This window comes from Vulpes vulpes, chromosome 2 (assembly GCF_048418805.1).
Source record: "Vulpes vulpes isolate BD-2025 chromosome 2, VulVul3, whole genome shotgun sequence".
NCBI classification, from domain to species: Eukaryota; Metazoa; Chordata; class Mammalia; order Carnivora; family Canidae; genus Vulpes; species Vulpes vulpes.
In genome coordinates this window covers 48095511-48111552 of record NC_132781.1, presented here as the reverse complement: position 1 = coordinate 48111552, position 16042 = coordinate 48095511, and the positions used below count along the sequence as shown (strand labels likewise).

At 48.6% G+C, this 16042-nt stretch overlaps 1 protein-coding gene across 17 annotated transcripts in view; it reads right to left on the bottom strand.

The window, feature by feature from the left end:
- PNPLA7 (patatin like domain 7, lysophospholipase) overlaps positions 1-16042 on the bottom strand; it is a 66716-nt gene that overhangs the window by 25156 nt on the left and 25518 nt on the right. For all 17 annotated transcript variants that reach the window (XM_025987930.2, XM_025987931.2, XM_072747995.1 and 14 more), the window contains 6 exons: positions 7604-7681; positions 6898-7103; positions 5346-5477; positions 4425-4548; positions 3750-3863; positions 254-323 (listed from right to left, as the gene is read on the bottom strand). In XM_025987930.2, coding sequence (XP_025843715.2) covers positions 254-323; positions 3750-3863; positions 4425-4548; positions 5346-5477; positions 6898-7103; positions 7604-7681 — 724 coding nt within the window. The remainder of the gene's footprint in view (positions 1-253; positions 324-3749; positions 3864-4424; positions 4549-5345; positions 5478-6897; positions 7104-7603; positions 7682-16042) is intronic.

Here is a 16042-nt window from a genome sequence, read left to right as displayed (position 1 = left end):
TCTGACAGGGGCCCTGGCAGAGGAGGCCACAGGCCAAGGCAGGAGCAGGCAGTTCCAGCCGCTGTTCACCAGGACGGAGGGGGGTGGGTGCGGGGAGTGAAGACTTAACAAAGCACTTGCTCAGAATTGGAGCCAGAAGAGAACACAGAAACTGAGTCCCAGGATCTGGCTCTCCTTCCCTCCCACCTCAGCACACCCATGCCCCTCTGTGCAGCCACGGCCAGGCCATGGGGCAAGGTTCCCAAGAACACACCTGTGCCACTACCCTGCTGGAGGCTGCCCAGAATCTTCTCACCCAAGAGATGAATCAGCCGAGTCACAACCTGCAGAGAAAGGAAGGAGGCCACACATTTAAACCAAGAAGCACCTTGGATCCACGTTTTCAAAACTAGCATGTCTGGGCTGAGGGCAGTGGTGCAGTTGGCTGGCTTGTCACCAGGAGGTGGGAGCCAATGCTGTGGGATGAGAGGGTGCCCCCCAGAGAGCCCGCTGGGGCCAGCAGGTGTGGGAGGCACACGTCCAGTGACCTGGTGCCCGGGCCAGAGTCTCCTTGGTCCTCCAGGGTAGAGGAGCAGCAGGGGAAGCCATGACTACCCCACAGGCAGGCTGGAAAGGGCTTCCACAGAGAAAAAGGGCTCGCCGTGTGCTCCTGGGGGCCTGGCCTGGGCAAGACCCGGGCTGGGTGTCACACAACATCTAGGAAGTAGTACACAGTTGCATCACTACTACATTTTAGAGTCTTAGACAAATTATGCCAAGATATGTCATTTACTTTTATTTTTTTAAAAGAATTTATTTATTTATTGGAGAGAGAGAGTGGGTCACATGGGGCAGGAGGCAGAGGCAGAGGGAGGGGAAGACTCCCTGCTGAGCAGGGAGCCTGATGTGGGGCTCAGTCCCCGGACCCCGGGACCATGACCTGAGCTGAAGGCAGATGTTTCGTTGATGGAGCCCCTAGAAGCCCCTGTAATTTACTTTTAAATACCTTTGTATAAAAATAGAGTTAAATTTTTTGGTTGCTCAGGTCCACAGGTGACAGGAGATGTACCCCTGCACCGAAAGCCCAGCGCTGGCAGTCCAGGACTCCGTATGAAAAGAGAAGCTGGAGTCAGCTTCAGGGAAACAACCAGAAAGCAGATAAATTTGATGCAGCTTCTCCTCCTCTCGGGCTAGCTGCCCACCTGTCAACAGTCATGAGCTGTGGGGCTCAGACCTGAGGCTCCGGGAACCAGTGGCCCCTGCAAACTGACTCAGCTGGAGTCAAAGACCCATGCAAGAGGCCGAGGAAACTGTCCCCATTTTATGATGTGAGACAAAAGAACGATTTGAACAGTGGTCCAACCAGAAGCTACAAAGGAGTCTGGTTTGTATATAACTAATGCAGCATCAAACTGTTCACTGGAGCTAACGAAAACAACACACGTTACTACGGAAAAGTTTACAGTACACAATAGGTGACCCCACCCTCCCTTCACCTGCTGCAATCCCTTATTTCACACGCACACCTGAAAATGTCTGAAGCCAATCCCAAACATGGTATTTTATCCATTGATATTTGAATCTGTATCTCTAAAAGACAAGAGCCTTTAAAAACACACTCATGATATAACTGTCACAATTACAAATTCACAGTCATTCTCATTAAAGCTAATTTAAAAATATAAAAAAATAATTCTACATCAAGCTAAAGAGGTTCAAAACAAGCCCATGAACACATGGAAAGGTCCTTAACATGTCTAGTCATCAGGGGATGTCTTCCCACAAGAACCACTTAGCACCATAGGAGCGCAGCCACACATGTGCTGGCCATAAATCTGCACAGCCACATGGGGGACCTGTTGGCAGTCTCTGAGAAAGTTTAACACATGTCTGCCCTCTGGCCCAGCAACGCCACTCTCAGGTAGCTCTGAAGAGAAATGAAAAATGTTCCATAAAGGGCAGCCCCGGCGGCTCAGCAGCTTAGCGCCGCCTTCAGCCCGGGGCGTGATCCTGGAGACCTGGGATCGAGTCCCACATCGGGCTCCCTGCATGGGGCCTGCTTCTCTCTCTGCCTGTGTCTCTGCCTCTCTGTGTCTGTCTCTCGTGAATAAATAAATAAATAAATAAATAAATAAATAGAATATTTTAAAAAAAAGTTCCATAAAAACTTTGCTAGCAGCCTCTCCATGACGGCCTCACACTGGGAACCACCGAATATTCATGGTCAGGAGGACAGGTGAGCAGGGTGGAGCACACTGGATACTACTTTGCAGTAAAAAGAACATGCCAATGAGACACAGACCTCAGATATCACGACAGGCAACAGAAACCAGACAGAAAATACTGTGTCCACATTATTTCATTTACATGAAATCCAAGAACAGAGTGAAGAATGGTTGGGATGGGGATACTGGCTGGCAACAGTCCCTTGTGGGGCCCCCTGTTCTGGAGGGCACATGCAGCCTGGCTGCTCTGAGCTCACGGCCACTGTTCTGGGTGGTGGTCAGCCCGACAGCAGCCAGTGTGTGATGGAGAAGCAGCAGGACAGGCCGCAGGCTCCTGGGAATGCAGATGGGGAACGTCTGTGGACCCCAGGGAGTGGGTGTGAGTAGAGAGTCTGTTTATGGGTCCACCAGGGAGAAGCCCTGCAGAAGAGGAAGGGGCCTGGCTCGCCCTCGCTCCCAGTGAACCCAGAGCTCCTGGCACACATCCGGCCCCAGCCACCACCATGACCATCCTGCCATTCACTAGGGTCTCCACAATTAATTGTGGTTTAATAATTTGCCAGCGCTGGGCTGAAATTCCTTAAACAGACTAATCAAATACATAGTTTTCATAGTTGATTTACTGACATGTAGAGTATTTGCAGCTACAGCACTAAGAGAATATTGTTTTTTCTGTCCTTGTCAAGTTTTTATATTAAAGTCAAATTAGAATTAATTTCATAAAATGAACTGGGGGATTTTCTATGTGTTCTAAAGCAGAAAGGTCAGCAGGACAGGTGCACATGGTGCCAGTGAGGAAAGAACAGGCTGTCTCTTCTCTCAGGTGGCCCTGCAGCTGATCCTTCTCCCAACCCCGAGCTCAGAGGTTCTCCTGTTTCCTCGGCTGCACACCTACTACCTTAAAGCAGGGAGGCAAATGCCAGACAACCAGCCAGCTAACGGCCCCAGAAGTAAAACAGACTCCCCTCATTTTCTGCTGGACCGATGGCCACTGGCCCAAGATCCTTCTCTAAATGCCCAGTTCACCTTCCCCAAGATGCAGAGCAAGAGGCCCCTGCTGGCTCCTCACTTGGGATGGGCCAGAAGGGCTTCACTTGCTGGGTCCTTGTCTCTCCCTCCTACCTCCTGGCACTGCCCAAGGCACCTGCCCCAAGGCCCTACCCCATGTGCTGGTCCACGCTGACACTTCCTTTAAAACGTGCAGCCTTGGGTGGGTGGCTCAGTGGTTAGGCATCTGCCTTTGGCTCAGGTCGTGATCCTGGGATCCTGGGATCGAGTCTCATATCAGGCTCCCCACAGGGAGACTGCTTCTCCCTCTGCCTGTGTCTCTGCCTCTCTCTGTCTCTCTCATGAATAAATAAATAAAATCTTTTTTAAAAATCAAGTAAAATAAAATAAAATAAAACATGCAACATGCCTGCTGTAGGTCACCTCAGTGTGTCCCTCACTCTGGTACTGACAAGGATGCAGCCCAGGGCCCAATAATTCCCAGGTCGTGGTCTGGACGTCCTGCTTCCCTAGGCAGTATGCAACAGGAGTACTTACCTGTGGGTACCTGCGTTTAATGGATGTCAGGGCTCCTGCCGGAAGCTTGGCCAGCTCGGAGTCCCGAACAGCATGCACTGTGGTTGCCCTGGCCTGGTGGGTGAGCGTCTCCACCTGAGGAAGAGCAGCTGGGGAGGCACTGCCATGCGGCTCACACGCTCCAGTCCTGCAGGCCGGGCTGGCTGCACTCTGGACCCAGCCAGAAGGCAAAGCCCACAGCAGCCCTTCTGGCCACAGTGTACAGGTGGGAATGGGAGGGAAAGGCACTGGAGCAGCCAGCCCTGCGCTTCTGGAAAAGCATCTGTGGGAGCTTGTAAGGGGGCACAATGACTGCAGCACTGGAGCCAGCCAGACAGGCCAGGACGGCAGGCACCAAGCAGAGGTCTGGCCGCCGCCATCCCTCAACCAGGGGGCATGTTCTCCTGGCCGCAGTGAAGGTGCTGTTCCAGGTGCCCAGCCAGCTACTGTCCCTGCAGACCTTCCCCAGTGTCAGCTCCACCCCAGGGCTGCATCTTGGGCAGAGAGCAAGCAAGTCAGCCCCCCCAGGAAAGGAGTGCCTCAGATGAGGGGAAAGAGCCTTCCTCAGGTCATGTCCAGGGCTCCCTCCCCACATCCAGGTAATGGGGTGGCAGTCACCCCAGTGCAGGGCACGGGGAAGAGGGACCTCGGCCCTACCACACCAATGAGGTCTCCACGGCCATACTCCCCAGCCAGCCGCTTTTTGCCATCGTCCTTCCGGATGACAGAGCGTAGCCGGCCACTAAGGACGATGTAGGTACAGTCTGACTTGTCCCCCTGCCTGTGGGGACAGAGGGACAGAGGCTGTTAGGAGCCGAGGGCCCAGGACAGGAAACCCACCACCATCTGAGGTGGGAAAAAAAAGAAAGAACCCAATCTTCTCACTCTATTATTGTTTTGGAAAATACAGTTGCTTTCCATTAAAAAGTATATATGCTAATATGTAAAAGGCTTATTGTGATTTTTAAGTAAATCATTAAATATTTTAAATGTCCTTAGTTTTGGGGGCACCTGGTGGTTCAGTCAAGTGTCTGCCTTGAGCTCAGGTCATGATCTCGGGATCCTGGGATCGAGCCCCACATCAGGCTCCCTGCTTAGCAGGGAGTCAGTGTCTCCCTCTTCCCTCTGCTCCCATACCCCCTGCTCATGCTCTGTCTCTTACTTTCTGTCTCAAATAAATAAATAAAATGTTTTAAAAATAAAAACATAAAATGTTCTTAGTTTTAATTTTCAATGGCATGTAAATTGGTAGTTATGACCATGTCTGTGTGATCCTGGGTGCAGGCACTGCTGTGACATGGAGCTAAGGGTGCCCAGACAAGGTCACATGGGACATTCGGCATGTGACCACCTTCATAAATGCCGTATTAGCATCACTTCCACTGGGCCATCTCAGAACACAGTGTGGACTTGCACAGAATGACAGGGAAACGTGCCCATGAAAAAGCGTGTCTGAGGGTGTGCACTCGCACACAGGCGGGAGGAGGGCCACGGAGCACACGGAGTGGTGACCTCAGGGGGCTGAGCTGCACTGTCTTCTCCCCTCTTCCCAGGGACCAGCACACCTGAGGGCCCCACCTGTACACCGCGCGCCCGGCCTCCACCTCCATCCAATCTAGTGCGAAGTCGATCTGCCGCACAAAGGATGACACTCGCTTCACCACAGTGTGTGCAACGCCCAGGACCACAGTCGGCTGCTTTCGCATGATTCTGTGGAGCCAGCCCCGAGTTAGTCCTGGCCCACCATGACCTCCAGCCAATCCCACCAGTTCTGACCCTTCCCTCCAGGCCACAGCACTTGAGAGTTGGCAGGACCCACAGCCCCATTTATCAAATGGTGACACCATGTAGCAAGTGACAGACACAGGCCCAGGGCGGGACAGAGCTCAGTGCCCTCTCAGCCACTGCTCCATCATAGCCCATGATGCCCAGGGGCCAGCAGCTCTGGGAGAGCCCAAGAGCCTCCTGCCAGAGCACAGGTCTCACAGGAGGGCTTGAGCCCGGCAGTGGGATGCAGAGACCCTGTCCCCATTATGCACCATCAAGTCCAGAGCAGGTGGGGAAGGGCTGAGTGGGGGCGGGGCCAAGGTCAGGGGCAGCAACCACACAGGGCCTTGGGCTGAGAAAGGGACTGGGTCAATCCCGGGCACGACAGGGTCACTGGTGGGCTCTGGCTCCCTGGTCGCCATATGTGAACAGGCTGCTAGGGGTGAGGGCAGAAGCAGGGAGGTGGTCGGCGCAAGGGCTGCAGCTACACGGGGGCCACACTGGGATGCAGCTAGAGTGATGGGCACACAAGAGTCAGCAGTCACAAAGACAAAAGTCAGAGCGGGAGCAAAGTGTGTGTGTGTGGGGGGGGGGCATGCGGCTCAGTTTTGGACTACAGAATGAGGAAACCCCAGGGGACATCAGGACAGCAGCTGACACACAAGCCTGACCCCAGGAGTGACGTTTGGGGGAAGATGTGAATTTGGTACATAAAGGCCCAGGATTGGGTGAAACTGTTTAGGACAGCAGTCGGACAACCTCTATAGGGCAGGAGCTGCCTGCACCAGGGGGCTTAGGTTGTGAACACACGCAGATGCCTGCGAACACATGCAGACGCATGCAAACACATGAAGACACATGGGAACACATGCAGACACATGTGAACAGATGCAGACACATGCACACACACACCAACACACGTGAACACATGCAGACGAATGCAAACACACACACACTGACATGCACACACAGAGACACATGCGAACACATGCAGATGCACTCAGGGTAGTCAGGCAGCACACAAGGCCTAGCCTCCCTCAGCGGGCTCAAGACTATCTGGGCCTGGACAAACTGGATGGGGCTGAGGAGAATCTGTATCCAGGTACAAGGAGGCCTGAGTGTCTTCCTGAGCAGCCAGCATCCTCCTGGTGTCCAGAGGTAGCAGGCATGGGGGCCACCCCGCAGCATGACACCCCCTTCCTGCTCCATCACCCTTCTCCCTGGGACTCCCATGTCATGTGTGAGTAGGGCCTGAGGCCGGACCCTGAGGGGCCCAATGGGGGTTCCATAGCCGCCACCAGCTGCACGGGGGTCCCCAGGCTGGCCTGACCTCACGGCAGGTTGGGGCCCAGCAGAGACTCACTCATAGAAGTGTGCCTTGGAGATGGAGAGGAAGCTGCAGTCCCTGTTGGCCTTGATGGTGAAGATGAGGGGCTCTCCTGTGAGCACGGCCAGCTGGCCAACTATCTCCCCGGGGCGCACCACAAACAAACAGGTGTCCTCCTCGCTGTCAATCTTCCGCTGGTACACGTGCAGCAGCCCCGAAACCACGAAGAGGATGTTCACGTCCTGACCAGACAAGGGGTGTGGGCTGGAGACCCCCGACCTGGCATGCAGCTCGCAGCACACAGCATCCAGCTTGCAGCACCCAGCACCCAGGAGGTCAGCACTGCAGTCCGTGGGGGCTCCAGGAGCCCCACACCTCTCCTGTGCCTGCTCTCCCTCACAGCACTGATCCAGGCACAGTCTCCCCTGGAAAGTGTCAGCAGTGTCCACGGTCTTATTGTTTGACGACCAATTACAGGAGGTTGATTCTTCAGTGGCAGAGGCCCATCCCTCCCCCGGCACCTCCGTACATAATGTCCCACATGAACAGGTTACTGGCTCCACATTCACAGAGGAAGGAAAATGCAGCCTGTCCCTTGAAGGCAGCCCACAGCCCGCACATCAGGGGGCCTGTGCCCAGGCTGGGCCACAGGGAGGCCGCCTCCTTGGCACCCCACCTGGCACTGGCTAGAGCTCTGGGCAGCCCTGGTCACTGCTCCCTCCGACCATGGCCTTTTGCTTACCTGGTCTCCCTGCCTCGACACCACTGTTCCCCCCGGCACATGGAGAAGGGTCACCCGGCCATCCAAAAGCGAGGGGTCCTAAAAATAGGAATGCAGGGATCAACACAAGGAGGCAGCCCTGGTCCTTACAAGGAACACGGACACCCTTGGAGAACCACTGCCAAGGCAGACCCCTGCACAGCCAACACCGGTGCTGTAGGCACAAGACACCCAGTCACGAGGCCCCACAGTATTGTGAGCTTTACATCCAGGAGCTCAAGTTGGTTCTCACAGGAAAGAGCAGAGGAAAATGCTCTTGGGTCTCTGGCACTGGGAGGGAAAGCCTGCCATCAGGGGAAACTGTTCCAGCAGAGCCTCGCCTGCTGGGGTTCTTCAGGGCCCCGCTAACCAGGGGAGGGGAGTCGGGGTGACAGGAGCATGATCCAGATGCATGGCCCTTGCTGGACACAGACCAATGGCTCCCCAAGTCTCACGCCACATCACTCGACATCTGTTGACTGCAGTGCCTTCTCTTTTTTTCATTAATTATAACTTTAATATAACAAATGTTATTAAAAGCATCCATTCAAAACCATGAACCTTTTCAAAATACCCAGGGTTGTTATAAGGTCAGTTGTCAGAAATGAGCCAAGTGCTGGGGTGTGGAGTCAGGGTACAGTGACCTCCTGAGCAAGGAGCCCCTTCTCTTCTGCTCCAGCCCAGAGCCCTGAGAGCCTGAGCAGAGGAGCTCAAGGGCCTTGTAGCAGGTCTCACTCATCCTGTGCTTCCACAGAGGCCTGGAAAGCAGGCCTGGGAGGCTGTCGTACCCTCTGCAGCCAGGCAGGAAGTCACAGGTTGGACCCCAGGTCCCACACCCCTGCTTGGCTGGGGTAGGCCTCTCAGCTCCCCTTCTATCTGGCCCCATTAGCGGGCTGAGAAGCTAAGCTTCTGTGGGGCTGAGAAGGCACTGGGCCCAACCCCAGCTGTCCCCTGCCTGGGTCATGCTAGGGAAGCAGAGGGAGACTGCAGTTCCTTTGACGTGGGATGTCATGCCCAGCCATCAAGAAACCGCCACAAGGTACAGAGCAAGGCAAAACACAAACACTGAGGAGACAGAGCAGCATCAGAACCAGACTCGGACCTGGTGGGGGTATGGGAATGCTCAAACCAGAATTTTAAATAACCGTGGTTCACAGAGGCTGGGAGCCCTACGGATATAGGAGACAGCACCCGAGAACACATGGGCAGTGTGAGCAGGGATGTGGAAATCCTGAGAACCAGAGGCAAGAGCAGAGCGGCAGAAACGAGGCCATTGATGAGCTCCTTAGCAGACGGGACTTGCTGAGCAGAGTCTCGACACCTGAGGATACCCTGAAACTGAAAAGCAAGCAAGCAAACGAAACTGACAACCATAGACCAGGATGCCCAAGGACTGCAGGACAAATGCACCCCACAGGACAAATGCCAAACACCCTAGCATATACACCATATTAACACTACAGAAAATCAAAGATGAAGATTCTGAAAGAAGCCAGAGGGAAGAAACACCTGATCTAATGAGGAACAAAGATAACAGCGATAATTGACTCCTCAGAGGACACATGAGCACGGAAAGAGTAAACCCGATATTTAAAGTTTTGAGAGAGAAAAACACACCAACCTAGAATTCTGTACCCAGTGAAATTATCCTTTAAATGTGAGGGAGCAATAAAGATGCTGACATGAGAACTGGGGACCCTGCTCAGCAAACCTGCCTTGTAAGATGTTCAAAGTTCCTCAGACAGAAGGAAAGTGGTGAAGGTCAGAGCCGAGGGGAAGGAGAGCACAGGAGAACTCAGTGAAGGCCAAATAAAAAAATAAACACTTTTGTTCTTCTTCTTCTTCTTCTTCTTTTTGGTAAGATTTTCTTTTAAGCAATGTCTACACTCAGTGTGAGGCTTGAACTCACAGCGTGAGATCCAGAGGTGAATGTTCCCGATGGAGCCAGGCCCCCGCCCCCTTGTGACTCTTACTTGATCTTTGATGTGGTGGCGCAGCAGTGCTATATACTTGGTTGTGTAGGCTATGGCGACCTAAAGGGTGATAGGTCAGGATTATGTGGTTCCAAGTTCTCATGCTCCAGGAAGCAGCACAAGGCTTCAAAGGAAAGCTCCCTGTTTCCCTACAAACTAAACAGGTCTGACTCCACGCTGTGGGTGCAGCCGGGCAGGTCTCCAGCTGTCTCTCTGCAACACCTGCTGGGCCACCTGCAAGTCAGCTCAGTTCCAACCTCACAGGTTAGGGGCTCGTCCCACTGGCCTGCCCCCACCTCAGACGCCAGCCCTACCTAGAGGGTCCCAGGGTGTGCATTTGACCACCTGGCTGTAAACTGGAGGTTCTCACAGCCCCTGCTTCAAGTTCACAGGACTCAGGGAAACATATATGTGTTGTCGTGGGTTTGTCATAAAGGGTATGAGTCAGGAACATCCCAGTGGTAGTGTTGCTGAGGGCAGGGCACGGGGGTGAGGCAGGGGAGCTCCTGAGCCCTCTCTGGGTGCACCCCCACGTGGGTGTATTATCCCACCTGGAAGTTCTCCAAAGCCCACGCTTGAGGGACTTCTGTGGCAGCGTCATCACGTAGGTGTGAATGATGATTAGCTTAGTCTGCAGCCCCTCTCCCCTCTCTGAAGGATGGGGGCAGGGCTGAAAGTGCCAAGCTTCTGGCTGTGGCCTTGTTGTTCTGATGACCAGCCCCATCCAGAGTCATGTCAGGAGCTGTATCAGGAGCCATGGGCAGAGACCAATACATATATTTATTATCATGTCAGTGTAATTTGAAAGTGGACTAGGGTTAGGTGTAAGTGTATCTTGCAAATTTAAGACAAAAAGGAAAAAAGAACTATATAACAGGCAAGCTGAAAAAGGAGAAAAAAACATATCATGTAAAATGCCCAATTAAAATCACAGAAACCAGAAAAAGAATGGTAGACAAAAATAACAAAAAACAAGGGCAACAAACAGAAAACTATAACCAGTGTGGTAGATAGTGACCCAACTATATCAATAATCACCTAAACATCAATCGTCTGAATGCATCAATTAAAAGGCAAAGATTGTCAGACTACAACTACATGTTGTCTCCAAGAAACCTACCTTAGATGTGAAGACACACATAGACTGAAAGATGATGCGCAGAGAAAGACTGTTATTATTAATCATACTAAGCCAGGGCAGCTATATTGATTTCAGATGAAGCAGACTCCAGATAAGGAAGATTAGCAGGGATGACAGGCATCACTCGGTGATAAAGGGTCAGTTCTCGATGATGTCACAACCTAGTACACAACGTGTGCATGCCTGAAACAGAACATTAACCTGCAGGAGACACAGACAGACAGAACTGCAGGACACACAGATGGAGTCAGTATGACAGCTGAAGACTTTACTCCTCTGTGTCAGAAACACACAGACCCAGTAGCAGAACATCCGTAAGGACCACCACCACTGATCTCGACAGAACCCCCAACAACAGGGCATAATTCATATCTATGAGTTACTTCATACAAAAGAGCAGTTTTCCCACAGAACATTCACCTACATAGCCTTATACTAGGCCAGAAACCCTGTCTTCAAAAATTTAAGAAAATACAAATCATACAATGTCTGCTCTCAGAGCACAGCGGAATGAAACTAGAAATCTTAACAGAAAGGTAACTGGAAGATCAAAAAATACTTGGAAATTAAACATATTTCTAAAAAAAAAAAAAACAAAACATATTTCTTCTTCTTTTTTTTAGATTTTTTTGAAAAGTAATCTCTACACCCAATGTGGTGCTCGAACTTACAATTCTGAGGATCAAGAACTGGATGCTCAACCCACTGAGCCACCCAGGCACCCCTAAACAACACACTTTTTAAAAAGATGTTCATTTATTTATTTTGGGGGGGGAGCAGAGAGAAAGAAGCAGGCTCCCTGCTGAGCAGGGTGCCCGACATCACTGCATCCCACAACTCTGAGATCATGACCTGACCCTAAACCAAGTGTCAGATACTCAACCTACTGAGCCACCCAGGTGCCCCATAAACACACTTCTAAACAACATGTAAGTCAAAGAAGAAAACTCAAGAGAAATTAAAACTTTTTTTTAACTAAGAGAAAATGAAAACACAACTCAAAATTTGTGGAATCCAACAAAAGCAGCACATAGGGGGAAACTGATAGTGCTGATTGCACAGACTAGAAAAGAAGATTCAATACCAATACCAGTAATTTAAGTTTCCACATTATAAAATTAGGGGAGAAAAGCAAATTGCAAGTTGGCAGAAGAAAAGAAACAGTAAAAATTAGAGCAGAAATCAATGAAGTTGAAAATAGGAAATCAATAGGGAAAATCAACAAAACCAAAAGCCAGTTCATTGAAAATATCTATAAAAAAATCAATAAGCCCCTAGCCACACTAAGAGAAAGAGAATACAAATTATTAATATCAGAAATGAAACACTACAGATGTCCAGTAAAGTAAAAGGATAATAAAGGAATACTACGAACAACTCTATGTTCAACAATTGGGTAACCTAGATGAAATGAGCCCATTCCTTGAAAGACACAATCCACCAAAATTCATGCAAGAAAAGAGACTAACTGAATAAGCCTATATCTAGTAAGATATTTAATCAGCAATTGATAACCTTCCAAAACAGAAAGTACCAGGCCCAGATGGGCTGGTTTACCAGTAGATTCTACCAGATATTTAAGGAAGAAATTTTATCAATTCTTTATAGGGGCACCTGGGTGACTCAGCTGGTTCAGAGTCTGCCTTTGGCTCAGGTCATGACTTCAGGGTCCTAGGATTTAGCCCCACTGGGGCTCCCTGCTCAGTGGGGAACCTGCTTCTCCCTCTTCCCCCCTGTTTGTGCTCTCTCATCTCTCTCTTTCTCAAGTAAATAAATATTTAAAATTTTTTTCTATGGTCTTCCAGAAAATAGAAGCAATTCTTCTCAGCTCATTCTATGAGGCCAGCATTTCCCTAATACCAAAACCAGACAAAGACATTACAAGAAAACAGTATCTCTCAGGAACACAGATGCAAAAATTCTCACAAAGCATTAGCAAATCATATCCAACAACAAATAAAAACAATTATACACAGCAACCAAGTGGGATTTGTCCCAAGTAGGCCAGGCTGGTCCAACATTTGAAAATCAACTAATATAATTCATCTCATCAACAGACTAAAAAAGAAAAATCACATGGTCATAACAATAGGTGTAGAAAAAGCATCTGACAAGATCCAACCCCCATTCATCATAAAAACTCTCAGTAAACTAGGAATAAAGGGGAACTTTCTCAACTTGCTAAAGACTATCCACAAAAAACCTACGGCTCACATCACCTCATCTTAATGATGAGAAAGTTGAAGTTTTCCTGCTAAGATCAGGTACAAGGCAAGGATGTTGCCACTCACTACTCCTCTCCAACATTGAGCTGGAAATCCTTAATAATGTGATAAGGCAAGAAAAGGAAATCATACAGATTGGGAAGAAAGACATAAAACCATTTTTGTTCTCAGATGATATGATAATCTATATAGAAAATTCAAAAGAATCAAGAAAAATACTCTGCAACTAATAAGCAATTACAGCAAGGCTACAGGTTGCAAGGTTAATACACAAAAGTCAATTGCTTTCCCATATACCAGAAAGGAACAAGTGGAATTGAAATTAAAAACACAACAGTATTTACATTATCATCCCCCAAATGTAATACTTAAGTATAAACCTAAAAAAGATACATGGGGAAAACTACAAAAATTTAATAAAATAATTCATAGAATATCTAAATAATTGGAGAAATGTTCCATGTTCATGGATGGGAAGACTGAGTATTGTCATGATGTCAGTTTTTCCCAACTTAATTTGTAGATTCAGGGCAATCTCAGTAAGTTATTTGGTAGATATCAATAAACTGATTCTAAAGTTTATATGGAGAAGCAAGAGTCCCTGAAGAGCCAACACCTCAATAGAGAAGTACAATAAAATTAGAGGTCCGACACTTCTCAACTTCAAGACTCACTATAAAGCTACAGTTATCGGGGATCCCTGGGTGGCTCAGAGGTTTGGCGCCTGCCTTTGGCCCAGGGTGCGATCCAGGAGTCCCAGGATCGAGTCCCGCGTCAGGCTCCCGGCATGGAGCCTGCTTCTCCCTCTGCCTGTGTCTCTGCCTCTCTCTCTCTCTCTCTCTCTCATAAATAAATAAATAAATAAATATATTTAAAAAAAGCTACAGTTATCAAGACAGTGTGGTATTGGTGAGATGTTGACAAAGAGATCAATGGAACAGAACAAATGACCCAAAAATATATCAATAAACCCCAAAATATAAATGGAGTAAACTGATCTTTGACACAGGAGTAAACTGATCTTTGACACGGGAGTAAACTGATCTTTGACACAGGAGCAAAGGCAATAAAATGAAGAAAAGAAAGCCTTTTCAACAAATGGTATGAGAACGACTGGACATCTACATGCAAAAAATGGATCTAGACACAGACTTTATGCCCTCAAAAAAAGGAACCCCAAATGGATTACAGCCCTAAATGCAAAATGCAAAATAAAACTCCTAGAAGATAATGCAAGAGAAAATGTACATGATCTTGAGTTGGGTAATGACTTTTATTTATTTTTTTAAAGCATTTTTAAAAAATTTCATTTATTTATTCATGAGACACACACACACACACACACACACACACACACACACACACACATAGAGACACAGGCAGAGGGAGAAGCAGGCTCCATGCAGGGTGCCTGACGTGGGACTCGATCCCAGGTCTCCAGGACCACAACCTGGGCCAAAGGTGGCGCTAAACCGCTGAGCCACCTGGGCTGCCCTGGCAATGACTTTTAGATATGACACCAAAGGCACACTCTTATAAAGGAAAGAATTTATAAGCTGGACTTCATTAAAATAAAAAAATTCTGGCTGGGCACCTGGGTGGCTCAGCAGTTGAGCGTCTGCCTTCAGCTCAGGGCATGATCCCAGGGTCCTGGGATCAAGTCCTGCATCGGGCTCCCGGCAGGGAGCCTGCTTCTCCCTCTACCTGTGTCTCTGACTCTCTCTCTGTGTCTCTCGTGGATAAATAAACAAAATCTTAAAAATAAATAAACAAACAAATAAATAAATGAATAAATTCTGCTCTGTGAAAGACACTGTCAAGAGAATAAAGAAACAATCCACAGATGGGAGAAAATATTTGCAAAAAACACATCTGATAAAGGACTTGCTATCCAAAACAAAGAACTCTTATTATTTTTAATGATTTATTTATTTATTCATGAAAGACACAGAGAAAGAGAGAGGCAGAGACAGAGACAGAGGGAGAAGCCAGCTTCCTGTGGGAAGCCTGATGTGGGACTCGATCCTGAGACTCCAGGATCACACCCTGGGCCAAAGAGAGATGCTCAACCACTGAGCCACCCAGGCATCCCCAAAACAAAGAACTCTTAAAACTCAACAATAAGGAAACAAACAACCCAGATAACAAGTGGGCCAAGACCTTATCAGATTCCTTACCAAAGAAGACATTCAGATGGCAAACCAGCACACAAAGGCATGCTCCATATGATACGCTGTCAGGGAAATGCAAATTAAAACAACCATGATACACTACTGCACATCTATCAGAAGGGACACAATCCATTCACGTACACAACACTGTCAACATCAAGTGCTGGTGAGGATGTGGGGCAGCAGGAATTCTCATGCAAGGTCAGGGACGTACACCATGGTACAGCCACTCTGGAAAATGGTTTGGTGGCTTCTTGCAAAACTAAACACACTTTAATTATAAAATACAGCCCTTGCAGCTCTCACTATTTACCCAAATGAGTTGGCAATGCAGGCCCATGTGCACATGTAGAGCAGCTTTATTTATAATGGCCAAAACTTGGGATCCCTGGGTGGCTCAGCAGTTTAGTGCTTGCCTTCAGCCCAGGGCATGATCCTAGAGTCCGGGGATTGAGTTCCACATTGGGGTCCCTGCATGGAGCCTGCTTCTCCCTCTGCCTGAGTCTCTGCCTCTCTCTCTTGTCTCTCTCGGTGTCTCTCATGAATAAATTAATAAAATAAACGAATGAAATAATATATATTTTTATATATTTATAATATTTTATATTTATACATTTATGATATATTTCTATATTTATAATATTTTATATATATATATATATATAAAATAGGGATGCCTGGGTGGCTCAGAGGTTAAGCATCTGTCTTCAGCTAAGGGCGTGATCCCGGAGTCCCAGGATTGAGTCCTGCGTTGGGCTCCCTGCATGGAGTCTGCTTCTCCCTCTGCTTGTGTCTCTGCCTCTCATGAATAAGTAAATAAAATCTTTAAAATATATATATATATACATATATATAAAATAGTCAAAACCTAGAAGCATCAAAGATATATGTGAATGGATAAATAAACCATG